Genomic DNA, 26,595 nt, shown 5'->3' on the forward strand with positions numbered 1-26,595 from the left:
AACATTAGCGTTTGATTTTATCGCAGTCACTTCGCAGAAGCAAGCATGGACCAAGGTTGGAGAGATTTATAAAGAGCTAAATAAACAGAATCTCCTTGTTACTTCTCGGTTATTAGCGAGACAGCGATATACAATAAATCGCTCCACCAAGTTCCGTCGAATTTTCGAATTTTTTTCATCAAATTTGTCCTCAGTGTAAAAAGCCGAAAACCTACTTTTCAATGGGGAAAAGGAAGCTGCACGCGTCACAGAAACGAGGAAAATATTGTGAGTGTTGTACGTAAAGTCGTGCAATTACCGACATAAGATGGTACGAAATGAGAAGGTAGTTTTTTTTATGTATTTTTTGCGTGCGAGAAGATTATTATTAAAATGAATTTTTTTTTTTAAACATACGTTATGAATCAAACTTATTAAGAGATAATAAAATGGTATTATAAAAAAAACATGCAACATAAAATACAATAATGCGCTGTAAATAAAATATATATTGTGTGTATATATATATATATATATATATATGTGTATATATACATATTATATAAATATTAATAATTAAAATAATTAAAATTTTATCTTAAACGTATATGTATATTCTTTCATAATTTTGTAAGAATCTTTTATTGAAAATTAATTTTTAGATTTTTACAATTAAATATCCATATAATTTTTCCAATTAAGGCAAAAAAAAATTCTGGAGGCTTCCGAGGAGTTCATCCATTATATATTCATCATTATGCGAAAGAATCTATATGTTACACTTATTTTAAAGCCTATTATAATGCTTATATTCACTGCAATTAACTGATTTGTTTTTCTCTCATGCAAGTAAACGAGCACTAAAAGGCCAATAAACGTCCAGGCGATATGCGACGTTCTAAATTTCCGGACACGCGCCGAAGCATTTGACATTCAACTTTCACGCCGCTTGAACACCTAATTAACTGCTGCACTATTCAGCGGCTTATTATTTTATTAAGCGTCGCGCGCGCCTACCGAGCGCATTAATTAGCGGCATCGCTCTTAATCTCTTCACTCTTCGCATGATCTAGTTTACGTTCAATTATAATTACTCGCTGGTTATTATACGTTCATTATTTTTGTACAAAGCAATTTTCGTTAATATAATTCTTATATAAATAAGATCCTATAATAATTTATCATACATTGAAATTATTGAACAGTTCTGGAAAGCGATAGCTCTTAATTTTTATTAATTTCTATTCAGATATATACTTTTAGTCTCAAAGGAAGCTGAAATATTTTTTTAAAAGCGAAAGCTATAAACGTCAACATGACTCGCCTTGTAGAGCTACTAAAATAAAAATTGTCTTATAATGTTTGTTATAACATTTTCTATTTTTTATTATATAAATAATATTTATTGTAAACAACGGGTTAATTAAAACGACCTGACTAGCCAAATATTTATTATTGTACCTTAACCAATGGTAAAAGCTTCCATTTAAAATAGCCTTCTTTCGAAAAATAAAACAAAAAAGATTTTAATACTTCCATCATACAAATCTCTTCTTTTTTCAACGTGCTAACTTTTCACAATATTTTAAATCATTTTTTTAAATATTATTACAAAAAACTTCAAAAAGGTTTTAATCCAAACTGTGCAATACAACAATGTGTTAGATTTAGCTGCTTTATTTTCGTTATTATAATATTGCATTATTATTATTTTCAGAATGCGCTCTAATATCCAAACGTCGATGGAAGTTAGACATCGCTATGTGTGTTAACGAAAAGATTTAATTTCATAGCATTGGAATAAAAACAAATATTCTTCGTGCAAGGTAAATAGAATAGAATTCATCGATGGTCGATTTTATTCCACGAATTCGGCATTAGGTTAAACAAACATGAGAAACAATAGCACTTGATTGAGAACGATATGCAAATATCAAGATTAATTACAGTTACACAAAATTGAGCACATTTTAATTAAAATTATTATTCTATCGTCATATTAGGCGGATTATTTTTTGAATCTCAGAATTTACATAATATACAATCGCGATTTAAGGCTCGGACGATTCGAAAAACTCAAGTTGAAAGATTTAAATTCCAAAAACTTTAAAAAATCAGGATCGAAAAATTCAAGGATTTGAAACTTCAAGGCTTCTAACAATAAGACTGACAATAAGATGTTTTAAAACTCTTTTGTGATTTGTAGATTTGTCTATGTTTCAAGATTTTAAAATCTAAAAAAAAAAATTCCAAAATAATATCATTTTTTTATTTCTCCGAGTATAAACCTTAAATTATTAGATTTTCCATTTAACTCATAATATATACAATAGTATATAGTTTTTGTTTTAATTAATATTTCTCGTATATTATATAAAATATTCTTTACCCGAATAATTCTTATAATTGTACAAATCGCTGAGAGCGACTTGTAATTGTATATTACGCAATTTCTTCATAATTAAATCTACCAATCATTTAAACATGTCGTTGAAATTTACGAAACTGTCAGATTTACGCGTGAAGAGAGTTTCCCCTTTGCGTTTTCAATTTCAATATTATCCTATTTTAAATAATCTGAGCGACGGGAGGCGCATATCATCTCGAGGAGCGACGTAGCTTCGGAATAGATTAACGATTAATTCAATTCCTACCGCGTTGTGTATGCCGTGCCGAGTGAAATTAATTTTCTAAAATTAAAACTCATCTCACAGATGCTGGACAAGCTAGTGGTGATTTTCTCTGATGCGCGCACAGTTTTAATATTCACTTACCCACCGCTCATGACAAGAGGTCAAAGCACGGCGCAGAACGTGGGCGTGCGTTCACGAACGTTGCACGCCCTACGATCATTCATAATCGTCATCTCTATCGAGGGTTCTCAATGAGTCTTCATTTGTATTTTTGACACTTCAAGATTATCGATCAGTGTAAAATAAAAATCAAATTCTCATTTAATTTACGATTAATTAAATAAAATTAAAAAAAGAGATGCTAAAATTTCTAAGCTAGTGTGCGTGATTAAGGAAATCACTTTCAACCATTTCCGTATTACAGTGTAAGACACAATTTTCAATTAATAAAAAGCTTTTTCAATATTTGGGATAAAAATCTCCAACTAAATCTTAAACCATATTTCTTATAAAAATTTACTTTCCTGACAAATCTGTTATATTCTCGAGTCTGGAAATGAATTTTTCTTCGTTATCCGATTCCGTCGATTTCCGAACCTTTGGGACTTTGGGAACCACTGATTTATACGCTATACGGTGTGCTCACTGCGAACGATATGTACAGGGCACACCCTTGCACATAGAAAGACACAGAGACGTGCGCACATGGTACAGTAGTGGTTATCGGCACCAAGCTCGACGAACGGGTGCTTCGCTCGAGCGGGCCGCGTTATTAAATCAACCAACCCTCTTGTCGCGCAACCCCCGGCCGACCGTGCGGAATTGCGAGCGAATCATCCTTCACTCGGAACTTTACCTCCGCTTACAACGCCCTATTTTTAATACCTCAATAATCGTCGGCAAGCTATTCCAACCTTGATTTTGTCAGCAATATTTTGCAACAAGATTTCGTCGGAAAATGTAACCAGGAAATATGTAACGCGCGTCGTGCAAACGCGCAGAATGTCTGATCGATTTGTTTCATTTTTTATTCATTACTTTGAAACACGGGACACTCAGACAGAATGTTACGTTCCACTTATTGTAATACTGAGAATTGTGCGGACAAACACACAACCGTCATCCTAAAATAAAATCTATACGCGGACGATGTTTGTTATTCAGGTTCGGCACTTTAATCATATTTTCGTGTCATTGAAATATTATGTAAAAACTATCGAATTATAAAGAGAATTATAAATTTTTGTAAATTCATAAGTTTTGGCAGCAAAAATAAATAATGTAATGTACTCATTTTTTTCTTCATATAAAATTTTTAGTTAAAAGTTATTTATTCAAATTGAATATTTAAAAAATTATCAAACATCCAAAACCTGATTTTTCGCGATATGTTTGTTAAGTGAAAAAAGCGTAAATTTAGTAATGTATTAAAATTGTATTCTTATCGGGTAGTCTGAGAATATAAAAGACCGAAACACACAGGAGAAATAATCTCTCCACTTGAATTAAATATTTACCGTAAATTTAAATATACATGAAAAACCTTGTTCCGTCTTCCTCCCCCCCCCCCCCGCCCTTTCTCTCTCTCTCTCTCTATATGTATATATATATCAAATCAAAAGTATATTTTTGAATATCAATTAAATAAATATACTATATATAATTATACAATTTAAATAATTATATTTAAGTGTGTTGGATTTCTGAGATTTTGTAAATAACTTACTAATGTGTCAACTTAATAAATGCTTTATAAAATATACGGTATTAATCAAAGAATTCGTAGATAAAAGAAAATGCGAGAGAGAAAACGTTGGAGAACGTTAAAATTTCATAAAAGTTATTAAAATTTGAAACCGTCTTGAATTTACACTGACAAGAACTCCTTTCAACCTGTTATTTTAATGTCACATTTACATGGAAGAACATGCTCACGAATTAGTAGAATGGTCACTTTGTACGCTTCGTACAACTCTGTATGAGAGATACGATCAAGCGACACAAGCAACATTTCTCGGTATTGCAGAGAGAAATTTCTTCGTTAATATATCCGCAATGTGTAACCACTTCATCGACTCACTCGGAGCGCAGGATCGCGGCGTCGATCGATAGCGTCTTATTTTTAGTCCCGGCGCGTCCGTCGCGACGGCGACGGCGACGGCGACGGCGGCGACGGAACCGTTTCGTGCTTCCCGCGGTGATGTTTTCCGATCCGGTTTTTCATAGGGACGATACTGGACAGGACAGGGACGGCACGTTGCGAAGGATTATTAAAAAACGTGTGCGGAATGCGATGGAAACCTAACCGTGGAGCGGAAGTTGCGGCGCAATCGTTGAATTGATGTAACACGAGTTTCTTACCCCTCGCGTCAAGACCGTGGAACCCCACGATCGTGGTTGGTGGTCACCGCCCGCCCGTAAAATCGATAATCCTCCTCTCGCAGCAAGCTACGGGGGAGACTAATAAATTGACCCGCAGAGAAGGAACAGAGCTGATGTCTCGTTTCGCTCGGCCTCTAAAATATCTCTCCGACAATATGTAAGATAACTTATTCATGTACACATTTATAGTTTTATTCACTCGCGTCATTGCTCGACAAAAAAGAATATATATAGTTATTCGTAGAAATTATTCAACCAAGTTATTTTTGGTGGTCGTCGTGGCTTTCAATATAATAAAGATCGTTTGAACAAATCTTTTTTCCTATATATTTATCAGAGCAATATCATGTGATACATGTTATATGTATATGTAGATACATTTCATAGGTAAATTTAGCATGATCTTAATTGATTTTATTAGTTTCGTTAAACAACGGAGATATATTATAGTGTTTCCATAAAAAGAATTTATATCTTCACGAATCTCAAATTTTGGCGAAGAGAATCATCTTTGAATCGGATTTATTTTTCGAAACTGTCCCTTTCAAATATTTCTTTGCCTTCTGAGATTCAAAGGAAATGTTTAGGCGCGTATCACACTTAACGCGTTTAATATTAGCGCAGAGATTCGGATTGCAGATTTTGTCTCGTAAATTTTGAAGTCGAAACATGAATATATTTTTCAGGAACCATGGTTACCAGTGAAATTCGAGTCTCGAATTTATACGAGTCCATGTAAATGATGCAGGCAAGCGGCAATAATCTAATAGTGATATATCTATCTGTGTCACAGACAGAGCCGAATCACGTACGGACGAAATCCCCGCTCAGACATAAGCTGACGTCAAAGGGCCCTCGTCTATTTTTTAACCTTTAAAGAACGGCTTTTTTTCTCCGGCTGATGCTCGTGCTCGCTTTTCTTACCGCGCTTTCTTCCACCGTTACTTTGCTCGCGGCTCGTAGCACAGGAGTCTCTCTATCGCGACTTTGATTTTCCACGACGACCGAAAAAAGGAAAAGAAACAAAAAGAAGAAACGCGCGCGCGACCCATTTCCTCGAAGAATACATCTCGACGAGGTCAAACACCTCGTCTTGTAGCTGCACCGCGTGCACTTCGAGATTTCCGCTACTGGTAATCACCACGGTTATTAACCCTGCGACAGTCGGTGATCTCCTAGAATGACAATAATCCTTTTCCGTCGGAGCAGTCTTATTGTTAGAATATAAAAGTAGAAAAAATTCATATAGCGAGACTGTATTATGTCAATACTTATGTTTTGAGTAAATTACTATTGAAGAGAATTAAAACGTTTACTTTATCTTTAGAACTAACAATAAGTATTGTATTCGCAGAAAGGACGACAGTGATAAAATAACAGTATATTTCTAGTTGAGATCGAATATAATTCAATTTATCACAGAGAGATACGAATCCGTACCCTCATTTATTTTATACCATTTAATGGCAAAAAGGAAAAAAAAACGTACAATTTCGGTTATCTGGAAATTTCTTTCGAGATAAAAATTTCTCTTTTTCCGTCTCATATATTTTTCTTTTGTTTTACCAAATTTTTTAAAAAGCTTTAAATGTAAACTGAACTTTTATATAAAAACTATTATATATATATAAACATAAACTATTCCGAATTATACGTAAAAAAAATTTCTTCTTCACAAATAAATACTGAAAAATATAAATTTTTGATAATAGAGTAATATACGTATAGATATAAAATCCGAGAAACATATTACATGTATCTAAGTACATCTTCAAAGTAATACATCTTGAAATGAAAAAAAAAAATATATGTATACAATATATGTGTGTACAATAGTAGATAAAAATATAAAAGTTATAAAGCATCCAGTCATTCTTAACTTGAAACTTTAAAGCTACATACATGTATATGGAGAGATATAACATTATATATTCATTTATTAAAATTATATGCTCAAAAATCTGAATTTCCAGAACATATGAAAAGGTCTCATAAATTTTTTATTATAATTTATGTGCCTCCAAAGAGATCAATGATACTATAATTACACCATAGCAGCACGTTTACACAGCGGTGCTGACGGAGTTAAGTGTAGGTGTGCCGATCATCGATGACCCTCATGACGTGTTAACAGGCGTTGCCGCGCGCGCGTTTTCCTCATGACGTAACGAACATTATAAAAGTCAACATCGTCGATGATCTATCTCAAAGAACATGTCAGACGTTGTTCTGAGAAGGATGCCAGCTAGGATCATGACATGAATCTACAATACGGTAACTGCGTATTAAACCACACCTATGTTGCGTTTTTACATTGCGTCAACGTACATGCGTATTTCGCGAGCGAGTTCGATGCATTAATTTCATTTTAAATAAATAAATCTTTTAACTGTATTATACGCATATATATTAACATTTTAAATTAGCATGTTCATTATCAATATAGTTTTTGAAAAAACAAAATGCAATAAAAAATGAAAATCTTTTTTTTTTTCTTTTTTTCATCACGAGTAAATTACAATTTGCAATTATAATTTTCCTATAACTTTGCATATTTTTAATTATTTGCGGTGCAAGTCTGATGGGCATTCAATCTTCTATGGAAAATAATTTTCACGTACATATGTAATCTACATACGTAATATAGATTATATTATCCATCCACGTGCCGCTTGTATCGACAAACAGTCGATGTAGAAACAGTCGGTCATAATTTTATTTCTCATAGCATATATTGTGCTCTAGTTATTCATCGATCATTATAACGAGTATAGTATCGTACCTTTCGTGCATATCGGACAAACTGTAGTTGTTGACTGTAACTGTTGTGATTGCAAATAATTAAAAAGTAGACTAGTTTATTGAAGAATAATCGTAATTGTATTCGTCCTCTCTGTCCAAAAATTACATATTATTCCATTGTCAAATAATTAGTATACTTTTCATAATAGTGCTCAGAAATATATAATAGTATTACGATTAGATAAATATTAATAAGAGACTATTAAAGTTAGATCAATAACTATAATAATTAAAAATCAATAACTGTAATAATTAAAAATTTAATACAATGTAAATAATTCAAGGCTGATCTGTGTAATCAAGTGACATCAAACTAAAAGTATTCTTGTTCTAAATATTTGATGGTATCTTTTTCTCTAACAATGAGACACAATTTTCCACGTTGATGGCAGAAACGTCTCGCAATAAATTATAAAGGCGCAGTATGCGATAATTATAGTAATACTATCTTCGTGGCATAATAACGCAGCGCGGAAGAGGAGGAACAATTGCATGTCACTTCTGTTCTTTTTTTGCAACTTTGAATCTACAATATGCCAACTATGTATATGCTGGGAGGAAGGAAGGTTACAATTTTCTTTCTCGTTCGACGAAAAAGGTGAAAGGTGAAAGGTGAAAAATACCAACAATTTGAGAGACTCCTTTTAACTCTGCGATATATTGTACATATACGCCGAGTTCTGTGGTAGTGGTAAAAAAAATTACATAAAATACCGTCTTATATCGCTTCAAGTAATTTACCGTAAAAAACTTTTACATATATTTACTATATAAGCAGTTATTTGATAAAATTATAAAACACTATGTAGCGCGGCGTTCGCGACGAAAAGAATGGCGCTATTTTTCACAGTGCCAGCGGCGACAAGATTAACATACGCGATTTTCGCTCAGCAAGCAACGCGAATGGCTCTCATTAACATGATTCTTCGGTAAACAATAGACTCGACTCCATGAAAAGCTGCGATTATGCGATGTTTTATATAAGATACTATCTAAGTGGATTTACTTAATGCATTTACGACAAATCTGACCACAAAGAAAGCCTTTTACGAAACTTTCGATGCATGCAATATTCCGATGCACGTGCAACAAACTTTTGAGTAGAAACATCGAAAATAGACAGATGTTGTAAAAAAAAAAAAAAAAAAAGGAAACAAGAATATATAATACAAAAAACAGAAAATAACAAATAATATAATAAAAAGATAATAATATAAAGATATAAATAAAATAAAATATAAAGATAATTTTCTTAAATAAAAAAAAAGATATATTGAAAAAGTGATAGAAATGAAAAAAGGGGAAAATAGATGAGTATTTTAATTCATCGATTGATCAATCGATGAATTAAAAAAGTCGCCTAATATAGAAAATAATACAACAAAAAATATAAAAGAAATAAGATATAAAAGAAATAAGAAATATCGAAAGTAAAAACTAAAAAAATGACATAAAGAAATTAGAAAGAGAAGTATAGAAAGTAGGGAGATGCAGAAAAGAGGTGAAAGTAATTACTTACAACACAACATAGTATTTAGTTTCATGAATAAATTATAGTTCTCCTCGCATAGTTTAAGGAAATTAGCATATAATAGCACTTGTTACTCTCGAGTATAATCAGGTTCAAAGGAGCAAGACGTGATACGTAAATTATTCAATAGGCACTAAACCAATTAAACCAATTAAATGCAATTTGATATTGAAAATTAAATATCGTTAAAAGTTGCTATAGCATGTGTTCTCTTTATATGATTTTTTAAATTATATTTTTTAATTATTGTACATTTAACAGAGTCTTGAATTCCTAATTAATTTCAAATCATGATCGGTGTGCTATTTTCTTACTTATATGTATATATATCGTTCAAGAATGCGGATTCGAATATATACTCTATATGTATATATATATATATATATATATATATATATATATATATATATATATATATATATATAGTATGATTTAATATTATACAAAATCGAAAAATTATTCGATATCAATTCTTAAATATACGGAAAGCAAATTAAATCTGTTCAGACATAATTGAGTCAATCTGAAAGAACCGTCAAGTTGAAGCCGATGACTCAATATAAAAGAGTGTTCAATTATCAACTTTTTCAGTACGATCTTACAAGAGACATAAGTTAATAAATTAATATAAATAGCTTTAAAAAAAAAGCAATATAAAATGAAATAAGGAAAATAAAGTTTATTTAAAATAAAGATTCTCTCGAATCTTTGTACGCTTTCTTTAGAATCGTCGAAAGTTTCTCGTTTCAACGAATAAGAAGATCGAAATAAATAAATTAGCTTCTACGCGTCTCAGATTCTAATCAATTGGAAAGTCCATCCTCTCGGTAAGGCAATATCGATTCAATTCTTTTAAATAAACGATACGCCATTATTTCTACTTAGAGAATCGGTTCACCGGCTGGCGTGGCCGTTCCAACGATTTATTAAAGTAGCTTCGTTAATAGTCTTAAAGAATTAGCCGACGACGGCTAACCGGGTTGCACTCGCAGTCTGCGAATGCTGTTTAAGCCGACAGGACTACGGATAGAAGACGTTAAAGGGGTTAAGCAAACTTTGTTTGCTCTTCGGACAGATAACGCTCGTCGACGCATTACAGCATGCGCTGATGCACCTTGAAATCTACTTAAAAGCGCCCGAAGTCGGGCAAAAGTATTTCAACGTGTAGAGGTCCGTTTAGAGGTTCAACAAAGTAGCGCGACGAAGATCGCGAAATCGACTACGACCCGCTCGTATTTATCATCGCCGACTGATGTCACAACTCTATACATCATCCTTTCACTGTGCTTTTGGATGCACCGTTGCATCTTTCGCATTTACGAATTGCATTTTCCGCGAGTTACTCTAACGTAGCCTTCTTGCATTCTGGACATTTGTGTCACGATGAAGATTCATAAAATGAATTGCGTTTTTCGACAAAAAGTACCGAAACAAAAGTTGTAGAGATGAATTAAATTAAATTTCAAACGCCAGCAAAATGATTGTAAAACGTTCCATAGGTTTCGAGATAATCTAACCAGTTTCAAATACATAAAAGTGTTTTCTCGATTAGTGATTGGTTTAAACGATGCAGAAAACTAAAATTTTTTCAGTGGAATAATCAATAGTCAAGATAAATATTAAAAATTACTAAGGCAATAACGGCATAAATAAAGAGTATTTTTAAAAAGCTCTACCGTCGACAGCCAAAAAACACTCATTTTAATCTCATTTAAAAGATAATTTAATTTCTCTACAACTTTTGTTTCGAATACTTTTTGTTAAAAACGCATACTTTCACAGACATTTATGAAAATGTATAAAATAATCGAGATTTCAGAGGTTTTTTAAGGCCGTTAAGAACCATTTTTCGACCCATGTTTATAGGAACCTTTTTGTTCAGAATTAAATTTTTTATCAAATCTCAAAGCCTGGCCGGAGAACTGGTTCGGGCTCACCCTGTGTAGATACATATATCACGCCGCCCCAATACTTGTTAAAGAATCCGTTCTGAAAATTTTCTGACGCAAACTGATGTGAACTCCAATATCCCTCATTTTCTCGATGTATGACATAAGGAAGCACGCGTATCAATTTTCTATGCACATAAATTTTCTATGCATAAACCTGGAAAATTATCGTTCGTACGCAATCTATTTCTTGTTAGGGAGAGCTTTGCTATATATGTCTACGCATCCGTTATACTAATAATAAAAAATCTCGATATATTAGCGGAGGAAATCTTTTCTCAGTTATCATGTAATGTCAATTTTGTGTTCGATCAAGCTCAGCCTTTTGGGCTTTTACGAAGATTAAATGTTAAAAGAGAAGATATCTCGTTGAACAAAATGATGGGCGCGCATAATTGGTAAGCGATATGATAAATAATTCTTTGTAACCGCAAAATGGCTTTTTTTTTTTTTTTTTTTTTTTTTTTTGTAATCTAGTTTGAACGGGATTAATCACAGTTGCACAGTACACTTTGCACAGATTCAATCAAAGAAAATGTCGATGTTATTAAAAGCCATTTCAGTCGGTTTCAGAAACTCGTTGCGGCACGCTTAACACGGATTTGTCGTTTTCCTTTGATGGCGATGCGCGTTTGTAACGCGCAGAAATTACATCGCTACATCGTTACATACCGTAGTACGTATAACGTATGAATACGCGAAGATCCGTAAATGTTTGCTTCACGAATTACGTCCGCAATTGCGAATACTTATTGTTAGTTTCACGCTTTCTCGCGCGAGCGCGAATAATGTGGGACACTACGGGCGGCGCTTTGAAATTTAAATCGCCGATGGCAAATGATAAAACTATATACAATATGTATATCCTCCGCCTGGTACCCCCGCGCAACCAGTCAACGCAACAAAAAGATCAACTGTGCAACAAACACATATTTATTAATCAATTCCAATGCACGCGCCGCAGGCTATTAATTCTTGAAACATTTTAACGAGACATTGTTTCCAATATTTTTACAGAGAATACAATCTCAATATTTGTAAAATCTTGCTTTATAATAAACTATAACAATAAAATGTAGTAATTTACGTTTTATCAAAGTTTACAAATTTTAAGAAATTCATAAAATGATAATTGTACATAAATATTAACTAATTGTAAAATTTATTATTATAAATATTATTTTCAATTAACTGAGTATTTTCTGTCCGTTTTTAGTTTGATCGCGTATCATAATTTAGAAAAAAATACCTTGTAATAAATTTAATATTTCACAGCTCTGCTATTTCTTATTCTTCAATAATTATACTTGATTTACAATAATCGTTTAATTTTATGCCGTAAAATTTTTAGATTTTATTTAACTTACAATTTAGATTAGATTAGATTTAATTTTATTTAACTTTTAAACCTATAAGTGATAAATACAACGATAATTTAGACTAACATTATAAATATCAAATTTTGATTCTCTCTAGAAAAATATTGCTTATAGAAGTTGAATAATTACAGTTTTTACTTTGTCCCCTCTGTTTACATTTACTAAAAATTGATCGATTATGCGATGCATAGCCAACATAGATAAATAAGATAGCTTTACTCTCTTTTCCGTGCTATTTCAGGAGGCCAGTTGATATGAGTTAGTTATCGCCCATTAGATTTGCGCCCAATTAGCGAGAGAATCTCCCACAGTACAAATTACGTAACGTCATGACGCATCGCGAATAATTAATAAATCGAGAACACAATCACTACGTCGATGAATAAATTACGGCGCAATCAGAACCGATTCCCTGGACTCGCTGTATCTGTTCTTTAACTACTTTTGCAACTGCAGATTTGTCAATGTTTTATATCAAATATTCAATATAAAAATTTAGCAGTAGAAGAACATCTCGCAAAATCATTATGGATTTTCTTCTGCCGATAATTTTCAGTTTTGGAACAAAGTCGCATGTCGAGATAAATTATCCATCGCAGAACGAGTCGAAATAAATTATACGTATAAATGTAAAGTGAGCTAGGCGCGCGAAAATAGCCAAGTATATATCTCTTTTCTTCAACTGACAAATAAAAAATTACACGAAAAAAAATTGAGTGACTTGATAAAGTTTTACTTTATAACTCTCCATATGTATAATCATTTATACAGAAAGCGCGCGCACACGCACACAAACACGCGGATGCATACGCATACAAAACTGCATCTTTTTACATAAATTCATACAAACTTCTTTATATCCTTTTAATATTTCGTATTTCGTGTATTTCACCTTTTTTCTAGAACAATCTAGTATTAATTTAAAATATATATATATATATATATATATATTTGAGAAAAAAAGGAAATATGTTACCTACTAGTTACTATTCAATAAATATCAAGAGATTTGCATAAACAATTAAAAGTGATAAAAATTAATAGTGCCTTTTTTCATGTGTACATACATTATAAAAATATTGATATTTTAATGTCACATCTGCGAGAAAGAAACTTTAAAATTGAAAACAAACTTGACAATTTTGCTTTAAAATTAGAAATAATTCCAGGAAACAAAAAAATGTTCTATTCATAATTTGAGCTTACACTTGTTACAACGCATTCTATCTGTCATATAACGTATCGCAAACAGATTAAATGCATATTTTTCCTATATACGTATTTCATCGTCCATATATTTACATCTCGCATCTCGTTTTTGCGTTTTTTGTCGATTAAAAGTAAACGGTTAGTCGCATTTACGAATACGCGAATTTTTTCCGTCAATTCTCATTGTTTTTCTCCCCTCCATTATAGTGCATGTGAAAGGCTGTCAAAAGCGGTTGTAAAGTCGGTTTTAAAAAGCACATGTTCGTGAATATTTTCGGTAAAATCGATTCGGATTTTCTGTTAATTCCATACGTTAGCAATCATTTATATATTAATTTTGCTTGTCATAAAAAAATGGTGGATGACATATTCATAGCAAAATACTTTTCGTTTAAAAAAAAAAAAAAAAAAAAAAAAAGTCCTACATAAAAATTTAAAACCATTACTACAACTATTTCTGAAAACATTTATGTGCAATGTATAATGAAAATAAATTAAAAAGAAAAAAAAAGTTTTGCGTTCTATCTCTAAATAAATAAAATATTATTTAGAAAATTAGTTATTTTTCTTTCCATATTTTTATGCAACATTTTAAAATTTAATATGGATTCTATGTATATTGTACAAATGTTAACTATATTTTTCATTACTTAATCTTTTGAATACTAATATATTTATTTTTTCACTTTAAATCAAACTTGTGCTTGGATGAATAAACCAACGATTTTAAATAAAATCTTTCCTTTAAAAGAATTAAACGCGGCTCACGACCCCAACGTGGCGATCATTATCCTTGAGTCCCAAGAAACCATGCGTGACGATCGCGTAATTTTATTTTAATCGTCTATGTAATAACAGTTCCTATCACGTTTAATTACCCACCTGGGCGAAAGACAGTTTCGCCAACTTGACTGTAGTAAACGTGGACGTGATATGGCTTACTTTCACTGCGAAATACGAAAAAACTGCCATACAATTATTATCAACACATTCACCTGTCTTATGAAAACGATATATACTTGATAATAATTATACATATAGTAGTTTTCTTTTCCGAAATGAAATAAACTGCTTTAAATTCTAATCTCTACATGTGTTGTAAATCGAAGCAATTTTATATTTATAAGAAAATTTCAACAAACAAGCGCAATGTGAGATTAAATTATTATTACAATAATGAATGTTCTTGAATTAGCAGAAGAAAAAATATTAGTAACGTTATATCCTACGAGATGACGGGTTGTAAATATCTCTGTATTGTGTTTTACATAATAATATAAATTTTAAGATATTTATAATATGTTGTATGAGTCATATTAATATTCTTGTTTTATTCGAGAATGATTGCTGATTAATAAACACATATACGTTAATATGTATTATTAATCATATATATATAATGCACGATTAATTTTTCAGTTGAAATGAAATAATAAAAAAAATTATAAAACATTAATTTTACTAAAGTATCTTAATTAAAAATATATTTTTACAATAATTAATTTTATAAAATAAGAGAAAGATAGTTTAGAACGTGAGATTATTGAAAAGCATAAAGAAACTAATATTAATTTCTGTAATCTTTATTTTATAAAATCGCTTTCTTGGTAACATAAAATTAAATTTTCTTTTCGTAAAAGTTACTCTGAAATTATTTTTTTATTAGAAGGCAACACTAAAATGCTAATTATATGTAACACAAGGTTCATCCGTCGGTATGCATTTCGTTGAGAAAATTCTTCTTTATATAGTACAAAATAAATCATTCGCGTATGGGAAATACCCCTCTTCCTCTCCAACCGCTCCCTCCCCCCCTCTCACACCCATTATAATTCTCATCTGTACCCTTAACTTAACATATTATACAGAATTGTTTATCATTATCATATCATACAAAATATGTCTACGTTTAAAATTTATTCTTTTGTTAAAAAAAAAAAATATATATATATATATATATTAAAATCAAATGTTTTCGTAATTAAGATCTTTATATAAATTTTCGTTAATTGTAAGCCAAACACTCAATATGGGTTGAAAATTTATCATTAGCTATCATTCAGCTATATTATCCAATATTAAGATACATTTTTATTTGATGAAATGAGACAAAATCTTTATTTTCTAAATTAAATATTTAATTTAAAATATATTAAATAATTTAGTTTAGTACAACAAAGAAATTCAGAACAAGGATATTCTAGAATTTAAAAAAATTATAATCGTGCATCTATACGAGGGAAGCACACTGTACGATGCAGTTTCAGAATTGAAAAATGTCGAATAACAAATGTTTTTGGATGCACAAACGCGCTTATGCTCTTTAATACGTTTTTTTTATAACCAAAGTCTATGTATGATGGAGCAAATTGCATGCATACATAACTGCGTGCGTAAACCGTGCGTGATATCTCGGGGCAAAAGATATATTAATACAATGACAATCTTGACTGATTTAAATGACGTTTTTCAATGATTTAAATAGCTAGAACAGATTCAAATGGTAAGACGGCCGGTTGGAATAATTAATGATCGTTATACACCTGACATATAATAAAGTTAAGAAAATGAATTTAACTCATAATTAAAAAAAGAGGTGGTTGATATCGACTATACTTATGCTCTGACCAGAATACCTATTTATTGTATGTGGAAGACATGTCTCGTATAACAAGATCACAATTTTAATAAGTTGATATTACTAATATTATCACTGGAACCGACAACATTGAATAATATATGATAAAATTAAATTTTTGAATTAATATCATCTTACGATTTAATCTCCATTGATAATTGTTTATCGTACAACAAAGTTTAAATTTTCACAAATTTTAATTAATATTATTTATATAATTATCGTACATTTCACATTAAATTATTAGTTAATATTACCGAAATATCTGCATTGAATTCTATATAATACGATAAACTTCAAATTTTCGCGAGTAGATTAATATCAGCTTTGAAACACCTCCATTATAATTTATAATATAACAAATATTAAATTCTCTAATGAGTTAATATTACTAAAAATAATATTTAAAGTACAAAATTATACGCGATTCAGTAAATCCAAATTTTTATAGAGTTGATTAGTATCATTAATATCTTATTATATCAGAAGTTCTGTATATTAGATTACACACATACTTTCTTAAATCGAATCAGGAAAAACGAATTAAAGTAGTGATACAAGCTTTCACTAAAAATCAGTGAGTATTTCATTGATTTTCAGTGAAAACACTTTGCGCCTCTGTCTTATGTTTTACTGGAAAACCAATAATCGTAAGTATATTTGCAAGATATATCTTTTAAAACTTTTTCTATATATTTAATTTAGATTGCTAATTTTTCAGAGAAACCTCCACACACACATACACATACACACACACACACACACACACACACACACACATATATCCACAATGAAAAGTATAATTAGTATTTATAAATTCAAAATTATTATCATTTTTTACTTTTAAGATGTAACAAACTTACAAAAAATAAACAAAAATCTTGATTAAATTGAAATATTTCTTCAAAATATATTGCTATAAAATTATCTCGCATAATATTACAGTATGTAAGACGCATTTTTAATACGTTATTACGCATTTAATATAAGATGTATTTCAGTAATTAGGAGTTATTATCATTAATTAATTCTTTCAGTGAGATTTTACTGATATTCGATGCTACACCTATAATTAAGATTATTAGTGAGACTATTCATTGCTAATCAGTAATAGTATACTGATTCTATTTAAGAGAGAAGAGTTTATAAATAATATACATCTTACAATATCGTTATCACGCAGTTATAAAATACTTTTTACATTTTTTTTTAGTAAGTCACAGCTGTATTATACAAGGGATAATTAACGTGTATTCACCAATATAATAGTCATTGGCCAAATCATGGCTGATCATTTTCGAATTACAAACGATCGATTAATGCGACAGCGATACGGTTGGAATATGTAAATTGTTTACACTGTTACTTTGTCGTTTATGTTTTGATGTTTTATTATACAGAAGTGGCTGCTTTCAAAACTGCATTATTATTGCATGATGCACTGTTAATTATTACCGTGAGTAATAAAACAATATTAATAGAGATCTATTGTTGCTGCATTAGACAATTATAATAAAATTATAGAAAGAGAAAGAAAGAGAGAGAGGGAGAGATATTAAAAAAAAAAAAAAAAAAAAAAAAAAAAAAGTATAAATCATATCAAAGAACCAAATCTCTTCGAGAAAAGAAATCAGCAAATGCAAAATTCACAAGTGCGTTGAAAGTAACAACGTATGTAGAATATGTACGTACAATATGTAACGCTAAACCATGTAGCTGCGATAAAATGGCAAAATTAATTTAGATTAGTTAATCGAGAAATATCTTTTTCGTAGCTCTTTTAATTGTATTTTCAGAAAAAAGCGCTAGTTTAATTTTTTAATTCTCTATTCCGCACCGCAGCGTGTTACACTCATACAAGCTAAATATACAAGAAGCTATGTTTTTTTAACGACAACCGACATTTACAATGTTTTTCTCATAGTACGCTATTCATAAAGCATGCTATTACTACGAGAAACATATACTATATAAGCATATTTTTTTATTTGTGATAAAGACTTGTGACATTTCCCCCTACCCCCCCCCTCCCTCCCTCCCTCCCTCCCCCTCGAACGAATCTACGCTCTGAGGTAAAAAATATAATCGTGCAATGGAGAATCAAATCGATCAGCATCGAGGATTACCTCGAGTCGTCTCTTTACACGAGGGGAGGGAGGGGAGGCACGGCTTTTCTCACCACCCATGCTAACAATAAATGTCTACACACATGCAACACGAAATATCGCGGGCGTGTTAAATATTCTAGCGGAATAATATACGTCGAACGTCGCGCGTGTCTGCCTCTCGTGGAGAGGCCATCTCATAAAATTATGCAACTTGCGATATTTTAAACGATGAATAGAAGATAAATCTTGAGAAATAAATTATTTGATCAGACTGTCGCGATAAACATACTTTCGGTTTTCGTATATAGATCATGTTTTTTTAACATTTTTTATTTAATTTTAATTGTTATAAATAATTACGATCAATCATTTCCAATACTACGAAATATGTATATTCGCATCTAAGGACTCTTGAAAAACACATTGGTGATAATTTTTAAAATATTGACAAATACGAATTGCTTCATATATAACACTAAAATTAAGAGAATTAAATTCTTGTGAGTAAAGATACGTTGCAATAAAATGATAAATTCTTTGACGTTAGGTTTATTTTAGACAGATGGGAAAAATGATAGTTAAATTATAGTAAAAACGGAGAAATTTATGTGTTACATGGTTTAGCGTTAGAAATGAGAATTTCACAGTTAAAAAAATTATTTAAAAGACAGGCTGTGCGTCGCGGCATGATGTATGCGGCATCACGGTCATTGATCGGACCGTTTGACAGCCGCCATGGAACTGGCTGGAATCCGAAATCGTAGTGGAGTATCGGCACTCGGCACTCGGTAATTTCGAAGGAAGGAAGAAGAAAAAGAAGAAGGAAAAGTTGGCGACACACTACCTACACATCGATCGCGCGACAGAGCGGAGAGCGCCTCGCCGCGCCTGACATTTGCCTAACTTGAGAGTAAAAGCGGAAAGCAGCGCGCACTCGGCGCATTTGCTAGCGATTGCATCGCCTTCGATGCATTCGTCCGTCGTCCGGTGATAAAAGGAAAAAGGAGAAAGTGAGGGGGAAAGAATTTCAATTCTCTTACCTGCACCCGGCAGACTGACAGGACGCCGAACAGTGCGGCCAGCGCCAGCATCCCTTTCATCTCTTCTTCCTCTTCCCGGCCCGCCTACAGTCCCACGTCCTCGTTGAGAGTGCCCGCTTCGAAAGATATTCGGCGAATTCTCCGCAAATCCCGCGCAAGATTCTTCTCCCAATCTCCTCTCTTCCTTGCGGCGACAACCGATGTACGTAAACGATATCGAGAGAAACGAGACGGAACGATTTGTCGAACGAATTTTATGCAATGCACGATATTCACTCGTCGTATATCACGGAGAGCGTAGCAAACTACTACTGTCTGTGTCCGCCGCTGTGGCTGGGTGGGTCGCTTCGCCGCTCGCTCGCTCGCCGCGAAAGCAAGATGGCGGTGTGCGTCGGCGGTGGCGGTGGCGGTGGCGGCGGCGACGGCGGCGGCGGTTAACCTGCACGGCCAATCGCGTCGCGCCGTCCGCTCACCGGCGCGTTCGCATGCGCGCCGCGGTCAGTCGATAATGTGGCGGGAACGCCACCGGTTCAAACAACGTGATGTGCGCGCCGTCCGGTATCGCACAATTTTCGAGATTGGATTAACTAATCAACACCCGTTGACTGCCAGATTCCGATTGACTCTGTTAATGAGTAATTGGAAACGTTATATGATCCGATGTTACGATAAATAAATATGTTTCGCGATGCGTGTAGGTATACTTGATTTCAATTTTTCAATCCACATAACAAGTTATGTAATATTATATATATATATATATATATATATATATATATATATATACACACACACACAATCAAAGCTTCTTATTCGCGGTTTCACTATATTCATGGTTTTCTCATCCGTATTCGCGATCACAATCAAATTTCTACTCTATTATTTTCGTCAATTCTTTACGAAAATTAATCTTCAGGGAAGAGAAGCCAGATTTTTACAAGAAATACTATATTCGCGGAACCCATCTCCCGCGAATAAGGAGCTTTGACTGTAAATATATATATATATATATTTACAGTCACATATATATGTATATATACACACATTATTTGAGAGATTTATCGACAGATTTCTCCAAAAAATACTTGTAAAATATAACGACAAATAGAATATAGAAATTTTATAAATGTAGCAGATACTAATTTAATTATTGAGAAAAATATTTGTGCAATGAAAATATCGATGTAATGTAATTCTATGTTTTTGAGTAATCGAATGATGCTTAATTATATCAGCTTGCTGTCATCGTTATCGTTTTTCGATAAAATCAATAAATATCTGAATATTCCTAATTGAAGAATTCAATTCCGTGAAAAGATATTCACGAGAGAGGTATGAAATGTATTAATTATAAAATTTTATTCTTCTTTTCTTACTTTCTTATTTCGCTAAAATTATTTTTTTCAATTATATTCATCTTTCTCTCTGTTTTTTATATATATGATTTTTTTACTATAATAGAAAAAAAATATTGAAAATTGATATATTATAAATTGACGATGAGAGAATTCACTCGTGTGCATACACAGAATTAATTGTAAATTTTAATTTTCAACAAATTTCCAATTCGTACGTCGATATCAAAGATATCTTTGATTTATTGGAACTTTGACGTTTATTACGTGACATAGTATGTCCTGTTTATCGTTGCAATAAATAGCATTCGATGTTCAAGTTAGCGCAATGATGCATGCATTTAATGAGTTTATTTGTGGTTCTAAATTACAGAGGCGCAAGAGAGACCGCAATTGTTATTGCTAGAATTACGGAAATCTCTGAAATGGTGAATCTGCATGCACACACGGACGAAATACATATCCGAAATAAAATTATATTACCAACTTTGTTTCCTGCGTAATTGAAGCGCTTCCCGAAATAATATTGTTATCTGTGCTATGTCATTTTTTTCCAAACTTTAGAGAAATTAATAAAACCATTTGTTTCGTGGAAAATATTCAATAAAGTAGTTAAATTGTGTCCGGTGTGTAATATTTTAATGTGTTATTTATACATTTCAATATATACAAATTTAGATAGCTATACGAGCTATATTCTCTCTTCGAGCTATAAAACTTATCTCTATAAATAATAAGTTCCTTCTCAATTGCTGCATTGATTTTATTACAAAAGGAAACGTAATATTAATTACTTTAAAACGCGTCGTTTGTTCGCCTTGATTAATGCTGCATAATTCATCTACACTCCGAGCGAAATTCTGTGATTTCCACGTAATTCGAGAAACGAGCGTACGCCAATCGTAAAAATGCGAGGTGCGACTCCCTTTGCTAATTAAAGAAGCTCTCTGTCTTTGTGTCGGAAGAAGGCGAAAGACCGATTCAATGGCAATCGATGATGGAGAGTTCGCTGCAGTAAATTGATCTTTCGAACGTACGCAAGAAATCGAGGCAAAGACTTCGAGAAGAAGACGACGAGGGTGTCTTGAAAGAGACGAGATGGAGAAAAAAAGAGGATAAACTAGAGAAGCGAAGATGAGACGGGAGGGAGAGACAGCTGGAGAGGGAGAGATGGAATGTGTCAAGAGGGGTGCAACGAAGCAGAAGTTGAAATATCTGCATCAATGACAAAATCAACGACCTATAGATATGAGAACACGGTCGTCGCTATTACATCAGCAATAAGAAAGAAATCGTGTTATTGCTCTATAAAGCACCACTAAAGGAGAATAGAATAACAAAGACGACGAGGAGATGCTTACGTGCAAATATTCCTACACGAGACACGAGACACGAGACACGAGACACGAGACACGAGACACGAGACTTGGGGATCACGTGCGCGCGTGTACGACATTCGCTTTTAGAACGAGTTGTATCGAATGTTCGTTTTAACACCGATCACCGACAAGTCGTTTCTTCGAAAAGGAAAGTCCTTGGTTCAAAGTTCTCGCTTAACATAACTTGTTAAATTCCTGCTTTTTATATATTTCGCTCACGCTCATTATTAACTTTTTTTAGAATTTTCTAAAGCTAATTCATAAAGGTAATAAAAGGGGGTGGGAAAAGGGAGAGATCTTTTCTTTAGAAAAATGATTAATGGTGCAATAATGGTTTCTAAATTAAAACGATTACAAGCAGAAACTTTAGCGAGTTAAGGAAAGAGAGTTGATTGAGAGTTGATGAACGAAATCTTGTTTTTTGAATTTTATTTTTAAAATTTTATTTTGCAGCTTAATTATTGAAATTTAATAGAGAAGAAAGATTTATCAATAAAGAAGAGAGCTAATAGATATAATAATTGCGTTAAATTCTGACAAGAATTTTAATTTTATTCTATATGCGTCGAATATATCTATATAATACATGGTGTCTCACGGGAAGTTGTTAATCAACTGTCACATTTTTAAACGTATTATACGGAACAAGGAAATGTCTTATAATAGAGAATAATTGATATTTTTTTTAATAAATGTTTATTAAATGATAAAAAGATAGTATCTGACTACTTTTAGTCCACCAGTTATTTATTTAAATAAAACTGCCAAATGTTCTCTCTATTGGAAGATATTTTATTTTCTCTGTAGGCGTTTAAAAATGAACAGCTAGTTAGTTTCAGTAACTTCCCGTGAGACTCTCTATATAATATCTTGTGTAATATAATAATTAGAAAATGACAGCGAATCGCCAATTAGAGAGTTACTTCATCCAAATTATATTACAGACTTTCGTTGCAATAAAACATAAATCTTAAAAGGTTCTTGGAAATGACAAATTACAATAATGGCTCTTCCATTAATTTAATCTAAAATATAATTTAACTTTTCGCACGTGCGGTCTTGTACTTATAGCGGCTTTGAACATTAACTAAAAATGTGCATATTTCGCTAAAAGGTGATTTAAAAAAAAATATAAGCCCGGATTTTTCATAACTCACTTTGCAAGTTAAAAATGACGCTACTACTTTTCAAATAGAAATCCGTTCGAAAATATATTAATTCCTAGCTAAAAAATTTAAAAGTTAAAACTTTATACATTTCATAATTTTTATTTATACATCTTTCTTTGTATTATGCAGTTATATCTTTTGCGATTACGTCAACGGTTTAATTAATTAACTGACCGACCATATTTGTGTAAAAAAAAAAAAAAAAACGATTAACAATTATTCGACTGCGGGACTTTTCGCTGAAATTTTTTGCAAAACGCGGTTAAATAAACATAACGTTATTTACAGCGTTCGTAACCGAAAAAAGTAATGTTTGTAGATTCCCTCATGCGTAACTACTACATGCAATCGTTACAACACGTCGTTGGTCACGGTAATTGGCTCCGTGCGTCGAAATAATAATTTTGCCATTCGATGTATCGCATTCACAACATCACGTCGATACGGCATTGGAATAATACGTTTTAACGCAGCTGCAGGAAATCCCGCACGTTTCAGAATCAATTGCCAGCCCGAAAATTATGGCACAATTTTATTTTTTTCCTCCTTGCCTCTCTCTTTAGTTCTCTCTGTTATCTCATGCTAATGGAAATACAGAGAGAAAAAAAAGGAGAGAGAAGAGAAAAGACATACGCTTTAATAATATTCTTCTCTCCCAAAGGGTAATGATAATTATCGAGTCGTCAGATCAGACAGTGCGGATCGTTAAAAATCGTAATGTTCTAATATTGCTCTAATATCGGTTTTTCTGGAAGAGACGAACTTTATGATGAGAATGAGAAGAGAGAGAGAGAGAGAGAGAGAGAGCGGAAAGAAAGTCGCCGTCATGTAAAATAGCGCATTAAGTTCCGGCCTGAGTGCGTTCTCCTCGCAATAGCGCGACCATTTTTCAGTGATAACACTGTGTGAGGGTGGTCGTTTTGGTGATAACAAAACGTGACGAACAATCCGTGACACCTTGCAATCCGTCGACAAATGGGGCAGATCCCATCCGGACCTGCTCAGATAACAAGGACCCCATCGCACACGACGATAAAGAACCTTATATCTTTCTTTTCTGTCATTTACTATTGACTAAAAAAATCTCAAAAGTTCAATTAACAACTTAAAATTTTACTTAACAATATTATTGAACTGAAAAAGTTACAGATAAAAATAGAAAACATATAAAAATAAAAAAAAAATATTAAAAAAGAGATTATAGATATCTTCTATACAGTTCAGATGCTCTATATAAAAGTAAAAACGGTCCATATATGTAGAAATCTCTGAAGCGTTATGAGATGAATCTCTACGTTTTCTTTTATATCGCATCGTGTGTAAGCTGTTCAACTAATGTAATGTGTAAACTTACATCTGACAGTTATGTAGTTTGATGTGAATTAAGACACATTTCAGTCGAAAACTAAAGCCGTAATGAAGAAATTATCATAAATTAAGAAATATAAAAAAAGAAAAATAGATATGTGAAAAGACAATTTAAATTATGAGTGCAAAATTATAAGCAGATGATGAAAAGCAATTACGATATGTTCCGATTACGATGCTATAAACACACAAAAATGATTTCTTTATTACATTACGTCTGATAATAAAGACCTGAGATAAGATTCGTTAGGAATATATAATTTTCCAAATTTCCTTAAATACATGATCAAATAATGAAAAACCACCAAATCATTATACAAATTCTAAAAATATTATTTCAAAAATTTATTGTCCGACGATTTGAAACATCAAAACAAAACAAGAAAGAATCAAGTCAAAAATATTCACTTATTTTTATTATTATATATATATATATTATGATTGTTAATAGTCAATTTAACAATGTAGCAGGGAATATTTGTATGAAAAGAAAATGTAAATGTAAACAGGTTGAATTTGAAAGTAAAAAGATTTAATTATATTTTATGTTACAAAGAGCGGTCACAGATAAATGGAAAAAATTGCGCCTCTAAAAAGCGCAATTTTTTGGAATTTTTTACTAACAATAAGACCAGAGAATTTCTCGTCACTCGATCGCGCGATTCGGCCTGCTAGCTCGCGCCAACTGACCGTCGCGTACCAACAATGCCTCCTGTCTTTTGGTCTTTTTCGGCGGGTACATGAAAATGCATGAGTAGGTAGCCTTGGCCCGTGTGCCTTCGCCTGTGTGTCGGGCACCGTACCGGTTACCCTGGAAACGGTATCGATTTCAACCCTCAGCTATGCAGTAGGAAACCAGCACCACACCATGGGGTCTCTTCACCCTGAGTTTCGACGAGGCACACGAAGCTCGTTTCGACAACCCGATTACAAGAGCCCCTGTCTCTTTTCCTCTCTCCAACTCGTTCTCTTTCTCATGCGTCCTTTCCTCCTCCCCCGTTCGAAATGTTGCTTTTTCTCTCTTGTTCTAATCCTTTAAAAGTTTATTCTAGGACCTAGCAATAAAAGTATTATCTTTATCCCTCCCACCCTTCTCTCTCTCTCTCTCTCTCTCTCTCTCTCTTTGTTTTTTCTTTATCTCTCACTAATCTCGAGTGTTCGATCCGAAAGTTATTGTTAGAGCATCACAGAAAATGCAAACTACATCTCGATTCTCTTGGAAAATGATGCATTTCGCAAATCTTCCTAATTACAATTCAATTATCGTAGCGAGAGAGAGTGAGAGAGAGAGAAAGAGAGAGAGAGAGAGAGAGAGAGAGTGTTGGGTCTATGTACATAATTGGTATATTCAGTCCATATTATCGAGGGATGTGCTGTGCGATTGCATACAATGATGATGGATGAGGATGATAATAATGATAATCTCAAGACCTAAAACGACGAAATAGGTTAATGACGAGATAGTGGCTACTATTTTGGATGCTGTTGAAAAAGTTTAATAGGTGAGAGCTATATATATTATTGAAATTTATATTCATTAATCTAATAAGGATCTAAAAATCCTTTTAGAAAAAAATCTCAGTATAAGCGAAAGTTTAACAAGGAAAGTATATATATATATTTTATAAAAAAATTTTTTTCGAAAACACAACCATTGTTAAAGAGGATGTTGTG

The 26,595-nt window shown here is 32.4% G+C and overlaps 1 protein-coding gene across 3 annotated transcripts in view; it reads right to left on the minus strand.

Annotated features, from left to right (window-relative positions):
* Window positions 1-19,946, minus strand: part of Appl (amyloid-beta-like protein) — a 46,500-nt gene extending 26,554 nt beyond the window's left edge. Inside the window, exon 1 of one of the 3 annotated variants that reach the window (XM_072897196.1) lies at window positions 19,651-19,946. In XM_072897196.1, coding sequence (XP_072753297.1) covers window positions 19,651-19,710 — 60 coding nt within the window. In that variant the 5' untranslated portion in view covers window positions 19,711-19,946. The remainder of the gene's footprint in view (window positions 1-19,650) is intronic. The other 2 variants (XM_072897195.1, XM_072897194.1) reach the window with 2 other exon arrangements.
* Between the last annotated feature and the right edge of the window lie 6,649 nt (window positions 19,947-26,595).

This window comes from Anoplolepis gracilipes, chromosome 8 (genome assembly GCF_047496725.1).
Source record: "Anoplolepis gracilipes chromosome 8, ASM4749672v1, whole genome shotgun sequence".
Classification (NCBI taxonomy): Eukaryota; Metazoa; Arthropoda; class Insecta; order Hymenoptera; family Formicidae; genus Anoplolepis; species Anoplolepis gracilipes.